The sequence below is a fragment of the Podarcis filfolensis genome, assembly GCF_964270895.1.
Source record: "Podarcis filfolensis genome assembly, chromosome: 15".
Taxonomy (NCBI): Eukaryota; Metazoa; Chordata; class Lepidosauria; order Squamata; family Lacertidae; genus Podarcis; species Podarcis filfolensis.
In genome coordinates this window covers 38,160,778-38,182,925 of record NC_139618.1, presented here as the reverse complement: position 1 = coordinate 38,182,925, position 22,148 = coordinate 38,160,778, and the positions used below count along the sequence as shown (strand labels likewise).

Genomic DNA, 22,148 nt, shown 5'->3' with positions numbered 1-22,148 from the left:
CGCCGCCGGCCTCGCGTGTATGTGAGAGGCCGCGGAGGAGCCCCTCGCTCAGAGCTTCCCTTCGCCTGGCGAGCGGGCTGCGAGCCCCTCGGCCCTTCGCGCTACCTCACAGGGTTGCTTGGAGGAGGAGGAGGAGAACGCAAGAGGAGGCCCAAGGCCGCTCTCGCCGGGGCCAGACGGATCGTTTTAAGACCCCGCCTTTGTTATCCCAAGGAGCTCAAGGTGGCGCGGTGACCCTCACAGACAACCCTGCGAGGTAGGCTGGCCTGAGGTAACCCGTCCAGGTGGGGATTTGAACCCAGGTCCTGACTGCGCCACAGTGGTCCTGTGGCGCATATGGGGAAGCCCGTCAGCAGGACCTGTGCACGGAATAACACTCCCAACTTGTGATTCCCAGTCCCTGACATGGAGAGAGACACTCAGGTAGAACCTAGCCACCAAGAGCCTTAAGAATAAATGGCAAGAGGGAGAGTAAACTGTGTATTTTCCATGTTACTGGTTTTTAGTGGAAAAGGATATAGTGTTCTTTTCTTAATACTAGAACTGAGAGTCATTTAGGACTGGCAGAAGGAAGCAGTTCTTCATACAGCACATTGTTAAAACTATGGAATTGGCTCCCACAACATTTAGTGACAGCCACCAACTTGGATGGCTTTGAAAGAGGATTATACAAATTTATGGACAATAAGGCTGTCGATGGCTGCATAGTCATGGCTGTGTGTTACCTCTTGTATCGGTGCTTCTGAATATTTGTTGTTGGCGTTCACAAGTGGGAGAGTGCTGTTATGGTCCCATCCTGCTTCTGGAGCTTTCCATAGACATCTGGGGAGCTGCTGTGTTCTGCAATTGCTGTTCTTCATTCAATAAGCTTTACTCCCAGGAAGTGCGTAAAGGACTTCAGTCTTATGTTTATATCCTTCCCTCCAATGAGCTCAGGGCAACATATTTTTATGGGGGGGGGTATATACCATCATTCTCCACTGGGCAGTTCACAAATTAAAAGCAATCAAATACAAATACAAGCAATTAACAGCTGAAACAATTCAAAAGGCTGCACCAGCACAAAATTAGCATACAACCATATGGAACTGGGGAAGTTCCATAACCAACAAGTCCTGTTACCCAAAGACAACCTATACTTTTGCTTCAAGAAATTCTGGTCCCTGGCTTTTTGCCCTTTGGACAATTCATTGTTAAAATGCTGATTGTAAGAGCTGCTAGACTTGGATGCAGGATTTGACTCACTTACCGTAAGTCTTTGTGGGGGTGTGCATCTTGTCTCTGGCATGGGCCGGGGAGGGGGACATTTGGCCCTCCAAATGTTGATGAGACTGCTGGGGCTGATCAGAACTGGAGCCCCAACAACTGGAGGACTGACTGCAGATTCCCCACTCCTGCACAGTTATACATAAAATGCATTTGTATGCACAGCCTACTATTATACATAGAAACTTAGCAGCCCTAATACTAAACAAACATTATGTGACTGACACTTAGACTTGTATATTCCACTTCCCTTTCAGTGCTTCAAGGAAGAGAGCTGGAACATCTCTATTTTCAACTAACCACATTTTGTCCTTTCATCCGAACCAGGACAAAATGATTAAACTACACTGGTTTGTTGTAACAAAATGTGATTTCTGGTCCTACTTGTTTCAGCTAAATCTTCATTAAAACTAACCACAGTTGGACCCAGTTAGACAAAATAAACTGCACTCAGTTGAAAACATTAGTAGATACCTTGACTGCTTCCTCGAAGTCACTCTGGAGGAGGGAGATAAGAACAGGCTTGTTCATGGTTTAGTATTGTGTCCAAACCAGTTTATTACAGCTTCAGAGGTACATTGCGAATTGTTGGGAGCATAGGACAGTTATGCTCCCCCCCCCCCCGCAATTGTGAGAGGGCTTTTCACTTATATGTTGGTTATTGGCTTCCCAAAAACTGGCCATTGTGGGAACAGAATAGCCTTTGGGGTGAACCAGCAAGTCTGTTTTTCTTTGCTTGACCAAAAGAACATTTCACTTGCTGAGCTTTTAAATCCATGGAAGACAGGAACCATTTGAGGGCATTCAAATGGACAAGGAACGTGTGTGTCCTCTGGCATATCACCATCAAGTTTACAGCCCTCTATGAATTTCAGGGCAAAGGTCTGTGACAGAATGTCTCCTTTACTCATAGAGGGGCCCTGATTGCATTTTGGACCTTTGCCCTTATACTGCAGAGCTGTAAATAGGATGGATGATGGTCATGCTTTGGAAAGGGTGGGGCTTAGCTGCATGCCCCGATTCTCCCTTGCTTGTTTGTATGATTGTTTGCACATAAGTAGGGATGGAAGGATCTGTCAGTTTCACATTTTTCCCATCTTAAATTCGGTTTCCACATTTCTGCAGCAATTTGCTAAAGAGAGAAAGAAATCCTCATGAAACTGGTATCATTTTAGTGCAAAATTCTCCTAAACATATCCATTTTAATGCAGTTTCCTCTAATAAAGGCATTTTTATAAACACTGGTTGGTAGGAGACGTACATTACAAAATTTGAATAGGTGTGAATTTCAGAGGATGGTTCTGTTTTGGTTCTGTTGTGCAGATTTGGTAATCTTTAAATATGATCTGAATCAAATTTCTCCTTACCCTAACACTAACCCATGTGTAATCTGAATGCTGCAGTAAGGCGTTTGTTTCCAAGTAAACCAATACAGCAGGCAGAGAACCATATTCTGTAACATGGCATGCAAGGGAGAAGCCTAGGCAATAATTTTAGTGTAGAAAGTGAGATGTTGCAATCACATCCCCATTTTTGTGGAATGTTGGGATGGTGTGCAGCTGTTGCTTTCATGTACTTTCATGTCTTTCAGGTAGAATTCATTGGCCTGGTGTGGAAAACCAAAGCTCCATCCCAAATCGGAGATGCAAATTTGGAGAAGGGTTTAGCCCTGTGGTAGAGCATCTGTCCCAGGTTCACTGCTCAGCATTTCCAGATTGGTTTGGGAATGTCACCTGCCTGAAACCTTGGAGAGAGCTGCTGTAGACAATACTGACCTAGATGGACCAATGGCCTGACTTGCTATATGGCATCTTCTGGGTTGTTTCCAATGTTTGTTCTACTAAGAGTAAACCTATTGAAATTTGTGGACTTAAATTAGTTATGTCCATTAGTTCAATGGGTCTACTTTGAGTAGAACTAACATTGGGTACAAGCCTATTTCCCTAAATTTAGGACAGCTTGGGAGTCAGAGGCAAAGTCTGGTTCTTGCCATCAGGGCTTAGTCTTAGCTATAGAGTTATGACAGGATTAAGCTACCAACACCCACAATCTGTTGACAAGAACAGATAGGCTAAAACAGGTTTGGTCCAACATCAGCATAATCCCTAATATCACCACCACCCTTCTCTTAGGAAATTCCCTCAAAGTTTCAAAAAAATAACTGCATTCAGTTAGTTACCTCATTGTTGACCCTTCATATACTTTAAACTGCTGACAAATACAGCTTGCACCACACATTGTTATTTCTGATCCGTGGAGCCCATTTTAGAAAGAAATGCTTTGCAATTTGATGCTAATCTTCCTTTTCCAACCACAAGACAATTCACAACCCATCTAAAAATAGAACATTTTACCGTCTCGTCTCTGCCCAAAGTCCTACCAATGACAACTGTGTTGGACCTTATCTGCAAAGACAGAGAAGAGTTAATGGCTAACCAGACTATTATGTATTGCCTATACAGAAATTTTTCATGAGCTCCTGATATTTTGGGGATAGAACCCAACTCCAGCTAATTTGCATCCTTGGCATATAAAGGGGGCTCTGAAATTCAGAAAGGTGGATATTATCAGGGACCACATGCACACACATCCTCCATTAGAAGATTATTTGAAATCATCAGAAATAGTCAACAAAATGGACACATTAGTTTTACTAAAGGTGTGATACATTAAAATATGTATACATATTGATATATGATTGTATCCAACACTGGTCATACTTGGAGTAGAACCACTGAAATTAATATACAGTGGTACCTCGGGTTAAGTACTTAATTCGCTCCGGAGGTCTGTTCTTAACCTGAAACTGTTCTGAACCTGAAGCACTACTTTAGCTAATGGGGCCTCCTGCTGCCGCCGTGCCGCCGGAGCATGATTTCTGTTCTCATCCTGAAGCAAAGTTCTTAACCCGAGGTACTTCTGGGTTAACGGAGTCTGTAACCTGAAGCATATGTAACCCGAGGTACCACTGTACATGGCTAACTTAGGTAGAGAGTAGCAGTTGTATACAACCTTTCTTCTACCTTTGCATGTACAAGATGTTTCTAATGCAGTTGGGTGGAATTAAGCCCAATCGCAACTGCTCACTGCCTGCCTCTACCATCACCACACACCACAAGTCTTAGTAGCAGAGCTCTGAACATTTCCCTTCCTAGTGACTGGACTAAATTGAACCTGGGGAGTAGAATAACTTGACAGAGGGAATGTTCTAGCCCTTCCTTGGACAGAGGTAGCTAGTCTTTTTGGGCCTGAAAAGCTGCATTTGTCTTGGCCAACCCTCCATTGGCCTCTTGCCAGTGAAAGGTGAGACCAAGACTAAAGAGAGTGTGGAAACTCTCAAGCACAAGTCACACGCACACATCCAGGGAGCAGATGTTGACAACTCTCAGCTCAGCTCATTACCATATGGGGATTAACTAGTCTAGGTGACTGAAGCAAAGAGGAGAACTGTTGAGGTGTTTCCCAATTTAAAGCACCCTAATGCAGATAGTTACTCTCCTGGTCTGGGGAGTTCTACAGGTCGTCAAGGGCAAAGCAGTAAGTTAAAAATACATAGCTAGGCAGACTTGTCTCCATAGTATACATCCCTTTGAGTCTCTGGCTGGAGTCTTGTACGTAAAACATAATTGTACTTGTTTCAAAGTTGGCATAAGTGGTGCCAGAGTTGCACTGAAATTCAGCGATATTGCCTTCTGACTAGGCTGGGTGGGGAACTTTTGGTCCTCCAACTGTTCGACTACACTCCCATCATTCCTGGCCTCTGGCAACACTGATTGGGGCTGATGTAAGCTGGAGTCCAACATCTGGAGGACAAACAATTCCTCATCCCTCTGTAGGCTGTGGTATTCTGTCTCTCTGAAATAAAACTTAGGATTTTAAGTTGCTGGTCTACTTTTTATTATTGTAAAACTCCACCTCAATTTAGGAAAGCAGAATTGAAATTGAAATACTTTATTGTACAACTTGTATACAGTGAGATTACACGAGCACTCCCCACTCAGCTCTCTTGCTTAATTCCCCTTGTTTACTGACGCACACCCACCAAACCCAAAAGTCAGTTGCCCTGTTGTTATCTTTTCATTCAGCAGCCTAACTTCAGGTTACAGACTCCGCTAACCCAGAAATAGTACCTTGGGTTAAGAACTTGGCTTCAGGATGAGAACAGAGATTGTGCTCCGGCGGCGCGGCAGCAGCGGAAGGCCCTATTAGGTAAAGTGGTGCTTCAGGTTAAGAACAGTTTCAGGTCAAGAACGGACCTCCAGAACGAATTAAGTACTTAACCCGAGGTACCACTGTACTAAGGATCTGCCCTCTCGGTTAAAATACTGGAACTACTACTCAGCAAAAAACATACTTGCCCAACTTGTGATTCTTTGTGTCCAAGACCAAAGTGGCAGATATACTCAAAAAGATGCCCATTTTTTTTCTTCCATTGTATTTTTTCTTCCGATGCATCCTATCTAAAGTTGCATCTGCCACTCAGTCTTGTGAATCGCTTGATCAACATGGGATGCTAGATTTTGTCCTTCACCACAGGTTGATTTCTGAAATGTTTGTGCAGTGGCTGGTGACTTGGGAGTATACATACACTTCACGTCCAGGTAAGTGAATAACAGGGGTATTAAGAAGTAGGGGCTACAGGAAAAAGGAAACATATTTGTACCTCACATCTTCTAGATCAGTCAAAGTCTTCTTAAAGAGCAACATTTACAAGCAGTGGTTGCATTATTTTGCAACATGGAGACAGGAGATAAACAGCCTTCAGTTCTGGCCATGGCAATGACAGATGCCTTAGTTACATCACATCTGGATTACCGCAGTTCGCTCTACATAGAGCCTTTGAAGTACGCTCAGAAATAACTTGTCCAGAATGTGATATATATAATTTGGCATTGAATATCTGGCTTTTTTGATTATATAATGCGGAATGTTTTAATGTGGTTCTTATTGGATTGTTAAAATGGAAAATATTATTTTTTAAAAAACAAAACAGAATGTGGCAGCCAAGCTGTTAACAGGAGCTGCAGATAAGGAGCATGTAATTCCCTTGTCCAGCAGCTGCACTGGCTTCCTATATGTTTCTGGACATTAGTGAAAAGTGCTGGTAAGAAGCTTTAAAGGTCTGAACCATTTAGGACTGGGATATTCAAAGGGCCACCTCACATATGAGCCTACTTACCTTTTGAGATTATCTTCAGATGCCCTCTTGTGTATCCCAACAAGGGACAGAGGAAAAATGAGATTCAGTCTGCAGTTAAAGGCAATTGCGTTCCCAGCATTCCCAGAAACAGGCTTAGTTGTGAACAAGGCAGGGGCTTTTTTCTGTAGTTGCACCTAGACTTTGGAACTCCCAATGGAAGCCCATCTCATCTCTTCTCTCATGGTCTGCTATATCCTTTATTATAATCTCACCGAGTGTGTTGATCAAAGCTGTATTCCAAGACGTCTAGAGGGCACCAAGTGGGGGAAGGCTATTGTAAGCTGTTTTACACTGCTGATTTATGGTTTTCCCTTGCTAGCCACCTTGAGTTATTGAGAGGAAAGGCAGGAAATAAATCCATTTTCTTTCCACACACACCCAAAGGCAAGATGGGTCTTTACTTGACAGAAATTCAATGAGTAGCAAACTCATTGTGCTAATACATACTGGCATGGAATTGATGTAAATGATGTCATAAAACCCTTGTTTACAAGGAACTGAAGACCAGCCAACAATGCACAATTTTCATGCCCTTTTCACCGTACTGCCACTTAGGGTTACTGCAACAGGGCTGTTGCATAAAAGGTACCAGTTAGTCCTAAGATGTTTCACTGCCATCCATTCATTCACAAAGGCTCATGGCTTTCAAAACAAATCAGTCTCAGACCAGTTTTTGGCAACCCTGCTGCTCTTTCATTTGTTAGAATCAAGTCCGTGAATTGCATGACCCTGCACAATCTTTCCGCTCAACAGTCTCAGCAGAGTTGTAAATGGACTGCCATGAAGTGTTGGGTGAAGAAATGATCACTTGACCCATCAGCTAGTGCAAGATATTTAAGACATTGTTTTACATAACACATACTCATAAACCACATCACACAACAGTTAAGTCCACAAAGGATTATTGTATTCCATGCTTCATTGACTATGCAAAAGCCTTTGACTGTGTTGACCACAGCAAACTATGGCAAGTTCTTAAAGAAATGGGAGTGCCTGGTCACCTCATCTGTCTCCTGAGAAATCTCTATGTGGGACAAGAAGCTAGTTAGAACTGGATATGAAACAACTGATTGGTTCAAAATTGGGAAAGGAGTACGGCAAGGCTGTATATTGTCTCCCTGGTTATTTAACTTATATGCAGAATTCATCATGCGAAAGGCTGGACTGGATGAATCCCAAGCCGGAATTAAGATCGCCGGAAGAAATATCAACAACCTCCGATATGCAGATGACACAACCTTGATGGCAGAAAGTGAGGAGGAATTAAAGAACCTTTTAATGAGGGTGAAAGAGGAGAGCGCAAAATATGGTCTGAAGCTCAACATCAAAAAAACGAAGATCATGGCCACTGGTCCCATCACCTCCTGGCAAATAGAAGGGGAAGAAATGGAGGCAGTGAGAGATTTTACTTTCTTGGGCTCCATGATCACTGCAGATGGTGACAGCAGTCACGAAATTAAAAGACGCCTGCTCCTTGGGAGAAAGGTGATGGCAAACCTAGACAGCATCTTAAAAGGCAGAGACATCACCTTGCCAACAAAGGTCCGTATAGTTAAAGCCATGGTTTTCCCAGTAGTGATGTATGGAAGTTAGAGCTGGACCATCAAGAAGGCTGATCACCGAAGAATTGATGCTTTTGAATTATGGTGCTGGAGGAGACTCTTGAGAGTCCCATGGACTGCAAGAAGATCAAACGTATCCATTCTGAAGGAAATCAGCCCTGAGTGCTCACTGGAAGGACAGATCGTGAAATGTATGTTCATTTTAATTGTTTTACTAAACCTGTTAAGAAATTCCAATCTTATTTGTTCTAATAGCTACTTTAATTTCTTCTTTGATGTTTTCCAAAAACTTTGATGGCACACAACAGAGAATTCAATTAACTAACAGGTGAGGCTGACAGATTATATTGGCCCAAGGTCATTAAGTAAGTTTCATGGCATAAGCTTCAGGGAACTGAAACCATGTTTTGCCGTTTCAAGCCAAGACTATTTCCTAGTACACCAAAGTGACTCTTAATGGGAGCTGCCACCTTCAGAAGGCTTGCATTCAGCACTAAATTTAAATTTGGCACCAGCTGTAAGCCCTGCTTGCAGAGAAACTATTCTACCACTCCCAATGGTTCCTTTGCAACCATGACTTTTCTTGTCCCAGAACTGACATGAGATGTGGGCCTGGTAAGGAAAACAACCGTGCAGGCAAATTAGGAGCCCAGCTGGCCTAATCTGGCCCATAGGTCCGAGGTTCTCCCATGCCTGCTCTAACCCATCATCTCGAAGCAGTAAGAACAAGCACAGCTCATTTTAGCACCATCATTCTACATCAACATCTTTGCATATCACTAACACCACTTATTGTACTTCCTCGTAGTAAAAGCTTCAAGTTGCTAACATATTTATGTATACAGTAGGGCTTGATGCCCCTGCTTGCCAACCCCCCTTTCCCCCCCACACCTGATCAACCCTGTCAACTATCCTCTCACAGCTCACCCAACCTCTTTTAAATGAGAGTGGGTGGCACTTCAGAGAGCAGTTTGGCAACCTGCTCTCTGAAACACCTCGTACTCTCCTCTAAACAGCTTGTCTCGATCTCTTGCCACCCACACTACTTACCTGATGGTTTTTCATGATGCTGGTGTTACCAAGGCCACATACAAATTTGTGTGCCCTCAAACACTACTTGTAGAAGAAAGGTGGTGCAACCTTTTGAAATAAAACCCAATGAATCTAAACATAATATTCTGACACTTCATAAACTCACTGCCAGGACAGCCAATGGTGCAACTGGACATTATGGAGGACTACACAAATTCATAGACGCGCGATTCAGTGGCCAAGTATTAAAAACCAGGCCATACTTTCTCAAGAAAGACGTCCCAAGTATCATGCCACAGGAAACAACTTTAGTGTATCCAGGGTGTAATCCCATTGTGCCATTATAAATGCCCCTCTCATTTATACAGACAGGCATTCGCTCATAAAATTGGTCACTCAAAACAGAACACTGCACAATTCATTTAATACCCAATTCATCATTTTTAATGATCTGATACACCAATACTGTTCTTACTTGAAGATGCCTTGCAATAAGTGTATGTTTTAAAACTAAGTGGTTTATTTCTTGTGTTTGGAGCAACAACCACTTTGTGAGGAGTTAAAAGATTCACAGCAGTAGCCTTCCCTGCCAACTATAGATTGAGTATGATCAACTCTATCACTTACAAGATTAAAAGTGGAATACAAAAAACTGCAACATATGAAGTGACATCACAATTAAGTACAATTGTCCTGAAATGCCTCCGGCCCACAGTTCCTACAATCAGTCTTTTATTTGCAATGATCAAAGCATTTCCTTCTGCCTACCTTATGAAAAAGCAGTGTGGATTATATCTGCATGATAAAGGAGAAAATATAGCATAAAACATCTATTGGTTTTGGCTGCCATACTGTATGGTTGCACTTTAACAGAAAGTACCCGAAAAGTTACCAAACACTACACAATTTATATGGCAAGGAGTGAGGAAGGCGGAAATAATACACAAGAGCAGCAGCTAGGGAGACGAAGTCTTGGTTTTACTGGCGCTGGGTTGTGACTGAAAAGTCTTTGTACCTTACAAATTTTGGCATGTTACTTGAGCAGTTGAAGTCCTTGGTGTTCCAAGAGATCTCTTCAGAGATGCACGCTCTGGTACCAAAATGTCTTTTACTCGAGTGTTTTCCTTCTGCGGCTGGAAAAATGTGGCAATATCCATCGAGGCTGCTATAGCTGAAGTCTTCAGTCACCAGGGTCAGCACTTCATTCCTTCTCCTGCATTCACTGGTAGGATCACCAAGACTTTGGGTTTGAAATCATCATTTAGTCACAACCAACTAACCAGTGGTGTTACTTTAAAATTAAAATGCAAGTCCCCACTTATTGCTTTGGGTGGTAAAGAGGGCTGAGAATCGGACAAAGCTAGATATCTCTGGGCATTCAAAGACTGGAGGCCTGAGGATTATTACCTACATTAAAGCCCCTTTCTTTCCAGTTCTTCCAGTATGGCCTGGATTCTGTGAACAGCCTCTTTCCTTGCCTGCCGTACATTGTCCTGACCACCCGTCTCCACAGAGTCCAGCTCCAACAACTTCTTGGTCAGCATTTCCTCCAGCAGCCAGTAGTCCTTGTCTGTTTTTTTCCCTACAAATTCGTCCACCTCCTCCTCCAACTGCTCAACGCCCTCCATAACTTGCATAACCTTTTGTATGCCTGATGGCACATCTGGTATCTCTGATGGAGTCTGAATACTGGTTTTAGATCCTGGTCCATGGTCGGCAGTCACAGATGGTTTCCTATGTACATTATCATACAGCTGGGGCTGCGCACTATACTGCACTTTGGGGTTGGAAGCAGATGGCTTAGTATCAAACTGCGCCGGCTTGTAGTCATTCATGGTCCCAGAAGGCAGGTTATTGGCTTCAGAAAAGTAGCCCTGCTGGTTACTTCCTTGCTCCAATTGGTTATAAGAGTCCTAAAGAAGAAAACAAGAGCCTTCAGCATGGTGTCCAACTCTAACAATCCCATTACCCCACATCCTGCCGCAAAGGTGCTGTGCACACAGATCCTTGGGCTGCCAATACTGCCAGGCTGCTTCTGTGCTTATCAGTAAGGTCTGCATGCTCAGGATGTCAGTGCAAAAAGGTCCAAGCACTGAAAGACACTAGGGACAGGACTTGCACTTTGAGTCTGTCAGATTGACATCACAATGTGGAATGACATAATAACTTGAATCCCAGGTGACCTGCATAGGCCCTGCAACCCATAAGCAGTTCCAAAAGGAGGGGAAAGAATACTAGATACTTGGCAGACTAAGCTCTTGAGGTTATTCTCTCTCAGCTGAATAGCAAGAAACAGCTCAGCAGCAGGGAAGTGGGACCTTAAAGAAATGACCAAGAGGCTGCATCCAGCTCATGGACTGAAGGTTGCCCACTCCTGTAATTAAGGAAGGGTGGCTTCACTAGCCAAGGGGGAAATTGCTCCTATCCTACTGAAAATGCAAACTAGATCTGTCTATGCTATAATGTCTACAGAAGCATAAGAGGGCCTATGTCCTAGCTGAGAAAAGGAACAAGGGTACAAGTTGGCCAGGGGATGATGATGTAGACTTTTCTTGGTACCTTACAATAACAAGCAAAGGGGGAAAGCACAACCCTTCCAAGAAGGTCCAGGTAACAATTCACAGCTCTTGGAAACGGACAAAATGTCACATCTGTATGTCTATAAAGCAAGTACACTGGGAGGGTTAAGGGTTGGAAAGCTTGCCTGTGAGTTCCAAGCTTAGGAGACACCTGAGGAGAAAGTTATATTCCCGTTTCAGATGGCTTATTAAGGTGGAGCTGGACTAAGCTAGCACCTACCACTTTAGGATTTGCTAGAGGTGAAAGGTGATCTACAGAAAAGAACATAAGCTTAATATAGCAGCACCAAATTATTCCTTCACTACTTGCATTAAGCAAAGGATGCCAGAACTTCAAGATTTGTTCATGTATGAAGGCCTGAAAGGTATGAGATGTAGGTACCTTCTTCCAGAGTGATTCCCTTCATATCTGTTCCATCAGCCCTACTCTGTATTCCTCAACCATGTGAGGCCTGATGGGTGGCAACAAGGAGTAGGACCTTTGTCCACCCTGTGGAACACTCTTAGTTGAACTTCATAAAATCTGACATGTTACGGTTTTATGGGTTTGGTCAAAACATGTTGTTTCAAGAAGAACTTTAGCTGGGAAAACTTCTCATTATAAATGTTAAAGCAGTTATATTTACTCAATTTTCTTCTTTTGTGTGTGTTACAAGTTACTTGTTTTCGGCATTTTTTGTTTTTATAATGTTGATTTTTTATTATTGTTAATTCCTTTTTTTGGATTTGCTCTTATTGCATGTATATTTTATTGTTTTAAGCTGATATGAGTGTTTCTTTAATGATTAAGGGGTGTATGTGTATATATATATATATGTGTGTGCATGTATATGTGTGTGTATATATACACACATGAGACACACACACACACAAATACATATTTAAAACTGGGCTACAACATAATCAGATCAGCAGATTTAAAAAAACCTTATGAATTTACCAAAACAGTGCCAATTAACTGGGCACCACTTCTCTCCCCACTGCCCAAATACAGATGCCTTAAAAACTGCAGGTGGCAGGCATCATCCTAACAGATATTTTCTCTTCCCTCACACTTAGGCAGAATTGCTCTTCTAAATATGATGCTTGCTACAATACATTTTGATCTAAAAACAAATTATCCTGTTTTCTACAGCAATACTTTTACCCACATACAAATTTATTCAAAAGATAACCCATTAAATAAGCTAATACTGATGACAAACTTATTTGTTTCTTTAGTTAGGAAGCAGCTTTTATATAATAGCTATCGATACAAAAAGCTTCCCAACAATGAACACAGGACAAGCATTGGGGAGAGATTGCCTCCCCTCAAAAATTACCTTTGCATTGTTGTTTGGAGCATGTGGAGCAGATACTCCACTAGGAGGCCATGGAGGAGAGGATTCTGCAACATACTGATTCCCATGTCCTGTTGATGAAGGAGACCAACCATACGGAGGATGCATTCCATACTGGAGAGGAGGTCTCCAGTTTGTATCCTGAAGTCTTGGCTGAGGTGGTGGCGGGGGCCTCTGTTGTGGAATGCTGTGATTGCAGTCGCCATACGGATAGGGTGGGACTGGAAAGTTTGGTGTCTGCAGGCCGAAGGAAAAATGAGATATGGTTTCTTCATGTAGCCTATGAGAACACATTGATTAATTAAATGTTGAGACCCACCAAATAAGACTAAGCTGGCAGTTAACTGCAGAAGCAGGGATCCACAATTCTGCTTGTCAAGGCAAGAGTTCACACTTTTTGGTGAGGGTGGCGAGAAAAACTCAAGCCTTGTGTCTCAACTTAAGCTGTAACTTAAGACATGAATGCCAGGAAGGAAGTCCCATCACCTCAGGAACTCCGAGTAAGCTTACAAAGGATTGGAATGGTGATACCATATTTTTTGCTCTATAAGATGCACTTTTTCCCTCCTAAAAAGTAAGGGGAAATGTGTATGCATCTTATGGAGCGAATGCAGGCTGCACAGATATCCCAGAAGCCAGAACAGCAAGAGGGATTGCTGCTTTTGCTGTGCAGCGATCCCTCTTGCTGCTCTGGCTTCTGGGATTCAGAATATTTTTTTTCTTGTTTTCCTCCTCCAAAAACTAGGTGTCTTATGGTCTGGTGCGTCTTATAGAGCGAAAGATACGGTAGTTACCAGGAAAAACAGTAACTTATAGGTTTTGGAGCTTTAAGAGATGATTATATAAGCATCTGGCATAACAGATTAAGGTCTATGAATGTTAAAGACAAGAATAATTTAATAGTATGTCAATGGTAGAAGGATGCAGCCAATCAGTTATATGAGATTATGTCACCAGCCCACACTAGATCCTTACCTGTGGAGGAGAATATCCTGGCATTTGCCTCCTCACCATGGAACCTTCAGCTGGGCAGTCTGGTGGTGGGTAGTTCCAGTTAGAAGCTGGTGATGGTGATCTATATACATTGGGAGACTCTGTGGAATATGGTGCATGAGGATGCCCTGAGGAATAGTAGGCATTTGATTGTGGGATATTGGAATATGGTGGTCCAGTCCCAGAAGTAGAGTATGGAGTGCCATAAACACCATTTGTGTAGGAAGGATCAATTCCCTAGGAAGATAAGAGGGTAAATTATTTAAAACCAACCTTGATTGCACAGCAAATCAAGTATTCTGTCTCAGGAACTCCTGGACAAGAGCTAGTTATGCTATCAATTCCTGGGCCAAAGATGGTTCCTTTATTTTTTATCAAATAAAGCTCAGTAGGTGTCATTTCTGCAGTGAATGTAGAAGCCACATCCACTGAGCTTTTTCTTGACCATGCAGGCCTTCAGTTACAGGTAGCATAGAATGCTGTGTGGGCCCTGCTATGCACAATCCTGTTTCAATGCAGAATTTGTTGCATCCCTCAACATCAAGAATTCCCTTTGGAACCAGGCAAGGCAGCCATATTATTCCAACAGCGGCTAGTACAGACTCTGCTTACCTAAGCAACACAAAAATTGGCTGTCAGATTTCTGCCAAGTGCCGAGAGATCCTGAGAAGTCTGCATTCCTGCTCATTTAGATCACACATTTTCATAGGGTTTGTTATCTGGGCTTAATGAATCCACAGCTCTCTTATTCATATTGTAAACCCAAAAGGATGGAACCTCATCTCCGGGTACTCTGCCTTGAAGAGTTGCAGTACTCAATAAATGTGAAATGGTTGCCCTGCCGAAGAGATAGTAAACCACCAAGTGCCCTCTAGTGGGAATATATTAGAAGTTTTAGTGCCTCTGAGAAGAGATTTGCCATATTTCCATCAGTGATTTCTGGAAATGTTTGAACAACACTTACTTGCAAGAGATTGCGCACTGTTGCATTTTTTCTCCGCAATCATCCAATTTCTTGCTTGCATAACCGTTTTGGAAACAATTTCCCACCTATTTTGGTTGGTTGCTTTCAACTCACACGTTCTGCAGCTCTGAAGCAAGTTCTGCTTTTTAAAATGTATTAAAATGCACCCTGCTCGTCCTCCAAAGAACTTAATGTGGCAGTTGGGGCAGCATGGTTTTATTCTTATTAACAAGCTGATGTGGTTGGCTAGGTTGAGAATTGGTATAAAGTAGTGACTAAGACCCTGGTTTAAATTCTTGCCTATGTCCAAACTTCACCTTAAACCCTTCCCATCTTAAATATGACACAATGCTCATCTATGTTATAGCCTCAGATCTGTACTAAAATCAGGCCTACTTATTTAATCCAAATGGAAAATAAATGTTTGAGGGAAACTATATCTTAGGAAAACTAAGATATAGTTGCTTCCGAGGATATCACCAGTCTCCAGCAATGCTCCCTTTAGTAGCAAATGGAACAAGATGTTTTTGAACCAATTGAAGGGTTTATTAGAACCACACGGGTACTTTGGATAAGGAAGAACTTGTTCTGTACAGAGCAAACAGCCTTGTATCATTATTATTCTGAACAGACTACACTGTTGTATGACAGATCTTTTAGTGGGAAATCTGAGACAGGTCATCTAATGAGCTTTACAGGCTGCTGTGTAAGGCAAGGGAACATGTGTAAAGGTCCTCCTTCATCACTGCAACATGATGGGTCATGGCTTTTCACACCCGGATGCTACAGCTACACAGGATAGTACAACTGTAGTTTACAAGGTCTTCCACAAGTAGTAAGCCTTATTATGATCACCACTTGTCAGTATGAAAATAACTTTAACATTATTTTAACATTAGAGTGCCATCCACTCTGTATTCAATAACCAAATATTTCCATGAGACACCACTTCTCAGACAAATTGTCCTATGACTATACCTGGCCTTGGAGCTCTGGTCCAACAGAATATGGGCTTGGGTAGGGACTTCTGGAAGATGAATTCCAGTAATGCGAACCATATCCATGATAAGGGGGGTGCTCCTAAAGAAAGAAACAAGATATTCACTTCCTGAAAATCATCAACATGTCTTGAAAATGTATCAAAATCTTAGAATCTTCTAGTTCCTTGAATTATTCTATGTAGCCTAAAAGAACTCTGAATGTAGAAACTGTTAATGAGGGTTTCAACAGACCTATGCATAGTCAAAAATTGTTTTCTGCCAATCCATGGCAACAGAGCTAAATTCAGCAGACTTCTGGTAATAGGAGGTTTTGCTTCCTTCTTTCTCTTGCAAATACAGTCGTACCTTGGCTCCCAAACACCTTGGGAGTTGAATGTTCCGGCTCCCAAATGATAAAAAACCGGAAGTGAACATTCTTTTGGAAGCTGAACATCAGCCAATCAGAAGCCGCGCTTTGGAAGTCGAACATTTCGGAAGTCACACTGACTTCTAGAACGGATTCTGTTCAACTTCCGAGGTACGACTGTAAAGCCCAGTTCTTCCAATAAGCAGCTGGGCCAGCCTCTTAGATAGTCTTATCAGCCAAGCCCCAGTGGAGAGGCAGGTTGAGCCTGACTAAAAATTTGTGGTGAATGGTGCAGTTTAAAGAGTAACAAACCTTATTTCAGGCACCGTACCATTGTCCAAATAAGCAATTTCTGGTTCACGTTAAGAAACTTTGTTTTTAATATTCCCAGGGACAAGGATGAAAAAAGTCTACACAAATGAAGAAATTCAAGTTTTTAAAGAAAAAAGAAAACCAAGCAGCTTCAGTGCACAGAATGCTAACTGACAGTTGCAGGAATGGTATGACTTGAACCAGAACAGACTGTTCATATGACAATGTTTTGTTGCAGGAACCCCAATGGTTCTATAAGATTTTAAAATAAGGGCCTGACTCTCATTTCCAATAATTCTTTATTCACTCACCAGAACATTGGAAGACAGGAGCATATTCACATCTCAGTGAGCAATTACAGAAAAGCTTACTTGTACACCTCTTGATACATTTTGTTTTTAAGTGAAAGCTAAAAAAATCATTAAAAATTCCAATATATTATTATGGCTATGGCATTAAATTGGGTCAAGCAAGTTTAGCTACCCCCTCAAAGGTGTCCAAGTACAAAAATCCCAAAATATTAACACATTTTTGTATAATCCTTACATTTATTTTTTCCATGGCAGTTTACAAGACTTCACAAGATACACAAAAGCAGCAAACAGCAATAAAACAGTGAACAACAATATACAGTATTAATAGCAATCCCAGCAGATATAAAATACCTTTGAGGTTAAAAGTTTGGGAAAATAAGATGGACTTTGCTTGGCCCCTAAAAAGTGGAAGCTTAGTGGTAAAGATCTGCTTTGCATGCAGGAGGTCACAGGTTCAATCCTTGGTATTGCCAGGGAGGGAGGGCTGAAAACATTTGCTGACCTAAATGCTGCAAAGCCAATGCCAGTCAGTGAAAAGTACTAAGCTAGAAGGGCAAATGGCATGACTCTGTATAAAGGAACGTCCTATGTTCCTAAAAGGCATCAACATTGACACTAGATGAGCCACAAGCTTGGCACTGTAACCTCCACTGTTGCCATCCCATTTTGCTTAAGATAGCAGAGGCAACTGGAGAACCTCATCTGGGGAAGATCTCTGTATATAGGTATCTTGATATGGCAGAAGATGTTCACTCAAGAATACAGTCACATGCTATGTTGGGCTTTTAAACATCAGCACTTTTGTGTTCAAAATCAGACTGTAAGCCAGCTGAGCTCTGGCAAATTGGGTTTCCAACATCCACTCCTAGTTAGTAACCTAGCAAATGTATTTTGAATGTAGTGCAGTTTCTGGATAGCTTTCAAATGCATTCCTACATACAAAGAACGGAAGGAGTAGAACCTGGAGGTAATCAGAGCTTGGTAATTAAACAGCAACATACAAATCTGTGGATAAAACTGCACTGTTGTATTTCATGCTGGCTTCTTTTTGCAGTACTTGAGATACCCAAAATACAATTCACTATTTTATTAAGTCATAGTTCCTCCACTGGCTCCCTCAGCCAATAAAGCGAGATGAGCGCTGCAACCCCAGAGTCGTCCGTGACTGGACCTAATGGTCAAGGGTCCCTTTACCTTTAGTTCCTCAATATAGATGACCTAACTAGGAATATGGGTTGGGAAAAATATACTCAAACCAGCAGAGAAAAACTTCATCTTTCCAGTGATTATATTCCCCATCATTGTAGAAAGTTACAGCAACGAAGGCCTATATGCAGCAAGCGTTGCTGTGACGAAGTAGCTTTAAATACAGACACAAAGCAGTCTTCCCAAAATAGCCATTGTACAAGAATCACACACAGTAATGGAAGGAATCAAGATTAGAGGTCAATCTTGCCAGAAAGCTTTGTAGCAACTGCCTGTTAACAAAATGATTTCTCAGTTTGGGGTTTTTTAACACCATATACAAAGCATTGATCATAATTAAGCCTATACAGCACCTTTGTATCATTATGATACTGTAAAGATAGGCTAACAACTCCAATTAAAATTTTAATAAGGGCAAACTAGCTTGGTTTGGGGTTGCTTCAGATACGATGCTAAAGGGTAGTTGAGCATTATGAGAACAAGTCATAGCAAGCCTGAGACTTGCGCTCTGGTCAAATAAACTAAGGTTTAATGTGAATGCGTTCATCACTGCTCCATTATTCCTTCTTGTTTTCTCAGTCTGGAGGGAAATTACAAACCAGAGACTAGTTTCATATTACATGCAAACTATTGTCTTTGGTTTGTTCCCCTCCCAAGAAACCACGAGCAAATCCTGGCTTACTGCTCATGGGAGGAGAGGAGAGAAACAGCAAGTGCTGTTCATATGTAATGCGAAGCCAGCCTCTTGTTTGTTGCCAATCCCTCCCACTCCAGCCTAGGAAAGGCAGGAATGGAGCCCACAATTCCAGCAATGTGCACAAGCACATTAATATTACTTTACCAAGAGCAAAATAAAGATTCTGAAGGATATCATTCACTCCTCAACTGAATATAATGAACAGCTTCAGATTCAGCCACATCTTCAAACTAAATAGGACTAGTGCCTTATGCACTTTTCTCGCTGCAGGTTTGACAAGAATAAAATACAAGCTAAAAACACAAGTAAGTAGTTAAAACAAAAACAATAATCCCCCCTTCCCACAAATACATTTAAAAGACTGTGGAATACTAATCAGCCAAGGGCCTGGTTGAAGAGGAACATTTTTGCCTAGCTCCTAAAATATATAATGCGAACCTCCCTGGCGAGAGCATTCCACAAATGGAGAGCCACTACAGAAAAGTGCTGTTCTTGTGTTGCCACCCTCTGGACCTCTTGTGGAGAAGGCACATGAAGAAGGACCTCAGATTATGAATGCAGAGTCCAGGGTGGTTTATATGCAGAGAGGCAGTCCTTGAGGTGCAGTCCTGAGCCATTTAAGGTTTTATAGGTCAAAACCAGGACTTTGAATTGAGCCCAGAAGCTAATTGGCAGTCAGAGCAGTCAGGCTAGGATAGGTGTAATACACTCAAATCATGTTGCCCCAGTGAGCAACACGGCCGCCAAATTCTGCAGCAGCTGATGTTTCCACAGTCTTCAAAGGCAGCCCTTTTAAGTAATCCAGCCTAGAGGTTATCAAAGTATAGACAGCAGAAGTTAGGAGGCCAACGGGGTCACCAGCTGAAGCTGATGGAAGGCACTCCGTGCCACCAGAGCCTCAAACAACAGCAGAGGATCCAGGAGTTCTCCCAAGCTGTGTACCTGCTCCTTCAGAGGGAGTGTAACCCCATTAAGAGCAGGCTAACTCTCAACCATCCAGTCTGTTGGGAAGTACCCATTAACAGTGCCTCAGTCTTATCTGGATTGAGCTTCAATTTGTTGGCTCTCATTATCAAGGCAAGAAAACGGTCCAATACATCCACTACCTCATCTGCAGATGTAAAGGAAAGGTAGAGCTGTGTGTCGTCAGCAAATTGCTGACAAAGTATTCCAAAACTCCAAATGACCCCACTCATGTAGATGTTAAATAGCACGGGGGAGAAAATTGAGCCCCGAGGAACTCTACTGAAGGCTCCATGGGGTTGAAAAGCACTCCCCAAACAACACCCTCTAGGAGCAACCATCCAAATAGGACCAGAGCAGACGCAAAGCAGTGCCACCTAAGGATACCTTGGTCGATGGGATCGAAAGCTGCTGAGATACTGAGAATTAACAAGGACATATTGCCCCTGTCTCCTGACAAAGGCCATCATACAGGATGACCAAAGCAGTTTCTGTGCCAAATTTCACACACCATAGCACAGCTCTGCCCTTACAAACTGTTAATCAGTTTTTGCAGTCCTCCCATCTGCACACAAGTGGCTCCAATGTACAGTGGTACCTCGGGTTAAGTACTTAATTCGTTCTGGAGGTCCATTCTTAACCTGAAACTGTTCTTAACCTGAAGCACCACTTTAGCTAATGGGGCCTCCTGCTGCTGCCGCACCGCCGGAGCCCGATTTCTGTTCTTATCCTGAAGCAAAGTTCTTAACCCGAGATAATATTTCTGGGTTAGCGGAGTCTGTAACCTGAAGTGTATGTAACCTGAAGCATATGTAACCCGAGGTACCACTGTATTAAAATGACGGCTTGCAAGGGGACAGGATGGGACACCCCACATAATTAAAAGGAGACAGAAAGCAGCATAGACCCAGTTTCACTGTTACAGACATCAGGTTTGCTTCTCACCCTCCTCCTCCTCCACTTCTCTTCCAACTTCCTTTCCTTTTGTGCCATGCCATTTAGCTTGTAATCCCGAGGGGCAAGAACTGTCAGTAACAGTTATCTGTTGTGGACTGGAGTGCAGGGCAAATCAATTTTTTTAAGTACGTAAGAAGGGGGAGGAAAGGGGGAAATCGCCTGGATTGAGAAGACAGTGTTATACAGTACAAGACTTACCATTTTACTAATGTCAAGTGGATTGTTATTATTTTTCTCTCCCCTCTTTCCCTTATGTGGACCCAGCCAGGTCGCCTGTCCCTAGTTCAGTTTGAGCGTGAAACGAGGAAAAACCAATGCATCTGCCCTGCATTAACCAGCACACATTTTCCCTTCGGCGATGGGGCGGCCCCGGCGGACCAGTCTTCCTTCCCTCTCGCCCCGCTTTGGCTCCCCCTCCCTCCCCAAGGGGGTCAAAGCAGCGGTGGAGACGTAACAGATGAGGGCGCACGTGGCGACGCTCAAGCCTCGAGGACACCGGGGGGGGCCCACCTACGTCACAGACCCTCATAAAAAGGAGGGGGAAGGGGGAGGGAGGACTCGGCCGTTACCTGAGAGCCGCCATAGCCGGACCGGACCGTTCTCTCGCTGCCGCCGCCGCCGCTGCGATGCCGCGGGCACCTGCGCCCCTCCGCTCCCCACGGCGGTGGCGGAGGAGGCTCGGGCTCAGGCCGGGCCCGCTCCACTTCCGCCCCGTGTAACAGTCTCCTCAGCGCCGCCGCCATTAAGGGCTCTTAATTCTCTCCTAGTCCCCTTGAGAAAGCAGTGCGCCTGCGCATCTCCTTCCTGTCATAGGCACGCCTCCTCCTCCCTGCCTTATCGTAAACAGGCGTTTCGCCAGCTATAGCATTCCCGGATGAGGGGAGTTCTGAAAGATTTGTGTGGGGTGTGTTTTTTTTGCCTCTGAGCGACGTCACCAGCCGTCGCTGACGTCTTGCGAACGAGACCCGCAGAAGCATCCCGCGCGAAAGCATCCAATCAGGAAAGCTTTCGCCTCCGTCAACCCGTTAGAGTAACCCTTGAAGACCTGGACAGAAATGGAATGGGTCAGCAGTGCACACCTTATCTGGGAGGAAGTTCCATTTACTTCAAAGGAGCTTGCTTTGCTGCCCAGCAGACATGGGCAGATCTGCGGTCTTTGGTGATTCCGGCCTACAGTTATGCCAAAACAGGCATTCAAAAGGGGGTAAACTGACCTTTAAAGGAGCATAAAAGTGAAACTACCACACTGTATTAAATATAAAAAGCATGAGAAATGCAAGTTTATTTCTACAAATGCATACTGTACATCCAAAATTAGCCAGACTTCATCAGAAAGTACTGAGCTTTCCTGGACTCCGTGCTGACTCGGAACAAGTTCTAGGAAAGCTATATTTTCAGAATCCCTGCAGGTGTTGC

At 43.1% G+C, this 22,148-nt stretch overlaps 1 protein-coding gene and 1 long non-coding RNA gene across 3 annotated transcripts; one reads left to right on the top strand and one right to left on the bottom strand.

Moving 5' to 3' along the window:
- Nucleotides 1-122: 122 nt before the first annotated feature.
- Nucleotides 123-16,866, top strand: LOC310750733. Its single transcript, XR_014542203.1, has 2 exons — nt 123-256; nt 16,675-16,866. It is a non-coding gene; the product is annotated as an uncharacterized lncRNA (long non-coding RNA).
- Nucleotides 9,482-21,660, bottom strand: BAG4 (BAG cochaperone 4). Of its 2 annotated transcripts, none has more exons than XM_083588873.1 (5): nt 21,302-21,660; nt 15,915-16,016; nt 13,955-14,209; nt 12,962-13,216; nt 9,482-10,973 (listed from the first exon to the last, which is right to left on the bottom strand). In XM_083588873.1, the coding sequence occupies exons 1-5, from the start codon at nt 21,473-21,475 to the stop codon at nt 10,473-10,475; spliced, it is 1,287 nt and encodes a 428-aa protein (XP_083444999.1). In that variant the 5' UTR covers nt 21,476-21,660; the 3' UTR covers nt 9,482-10,472. The 2 variants fall into 2 exon arrangements, with proteins under 2 accessions (XP_083444999.1, XP_083445000.1); XM_083588874.1 differs by having other exon boundaries at nt 20,931-21,584.
- Between the last annotated feature and the right edge of the window lie 488 nt (nt 21,661-22,148).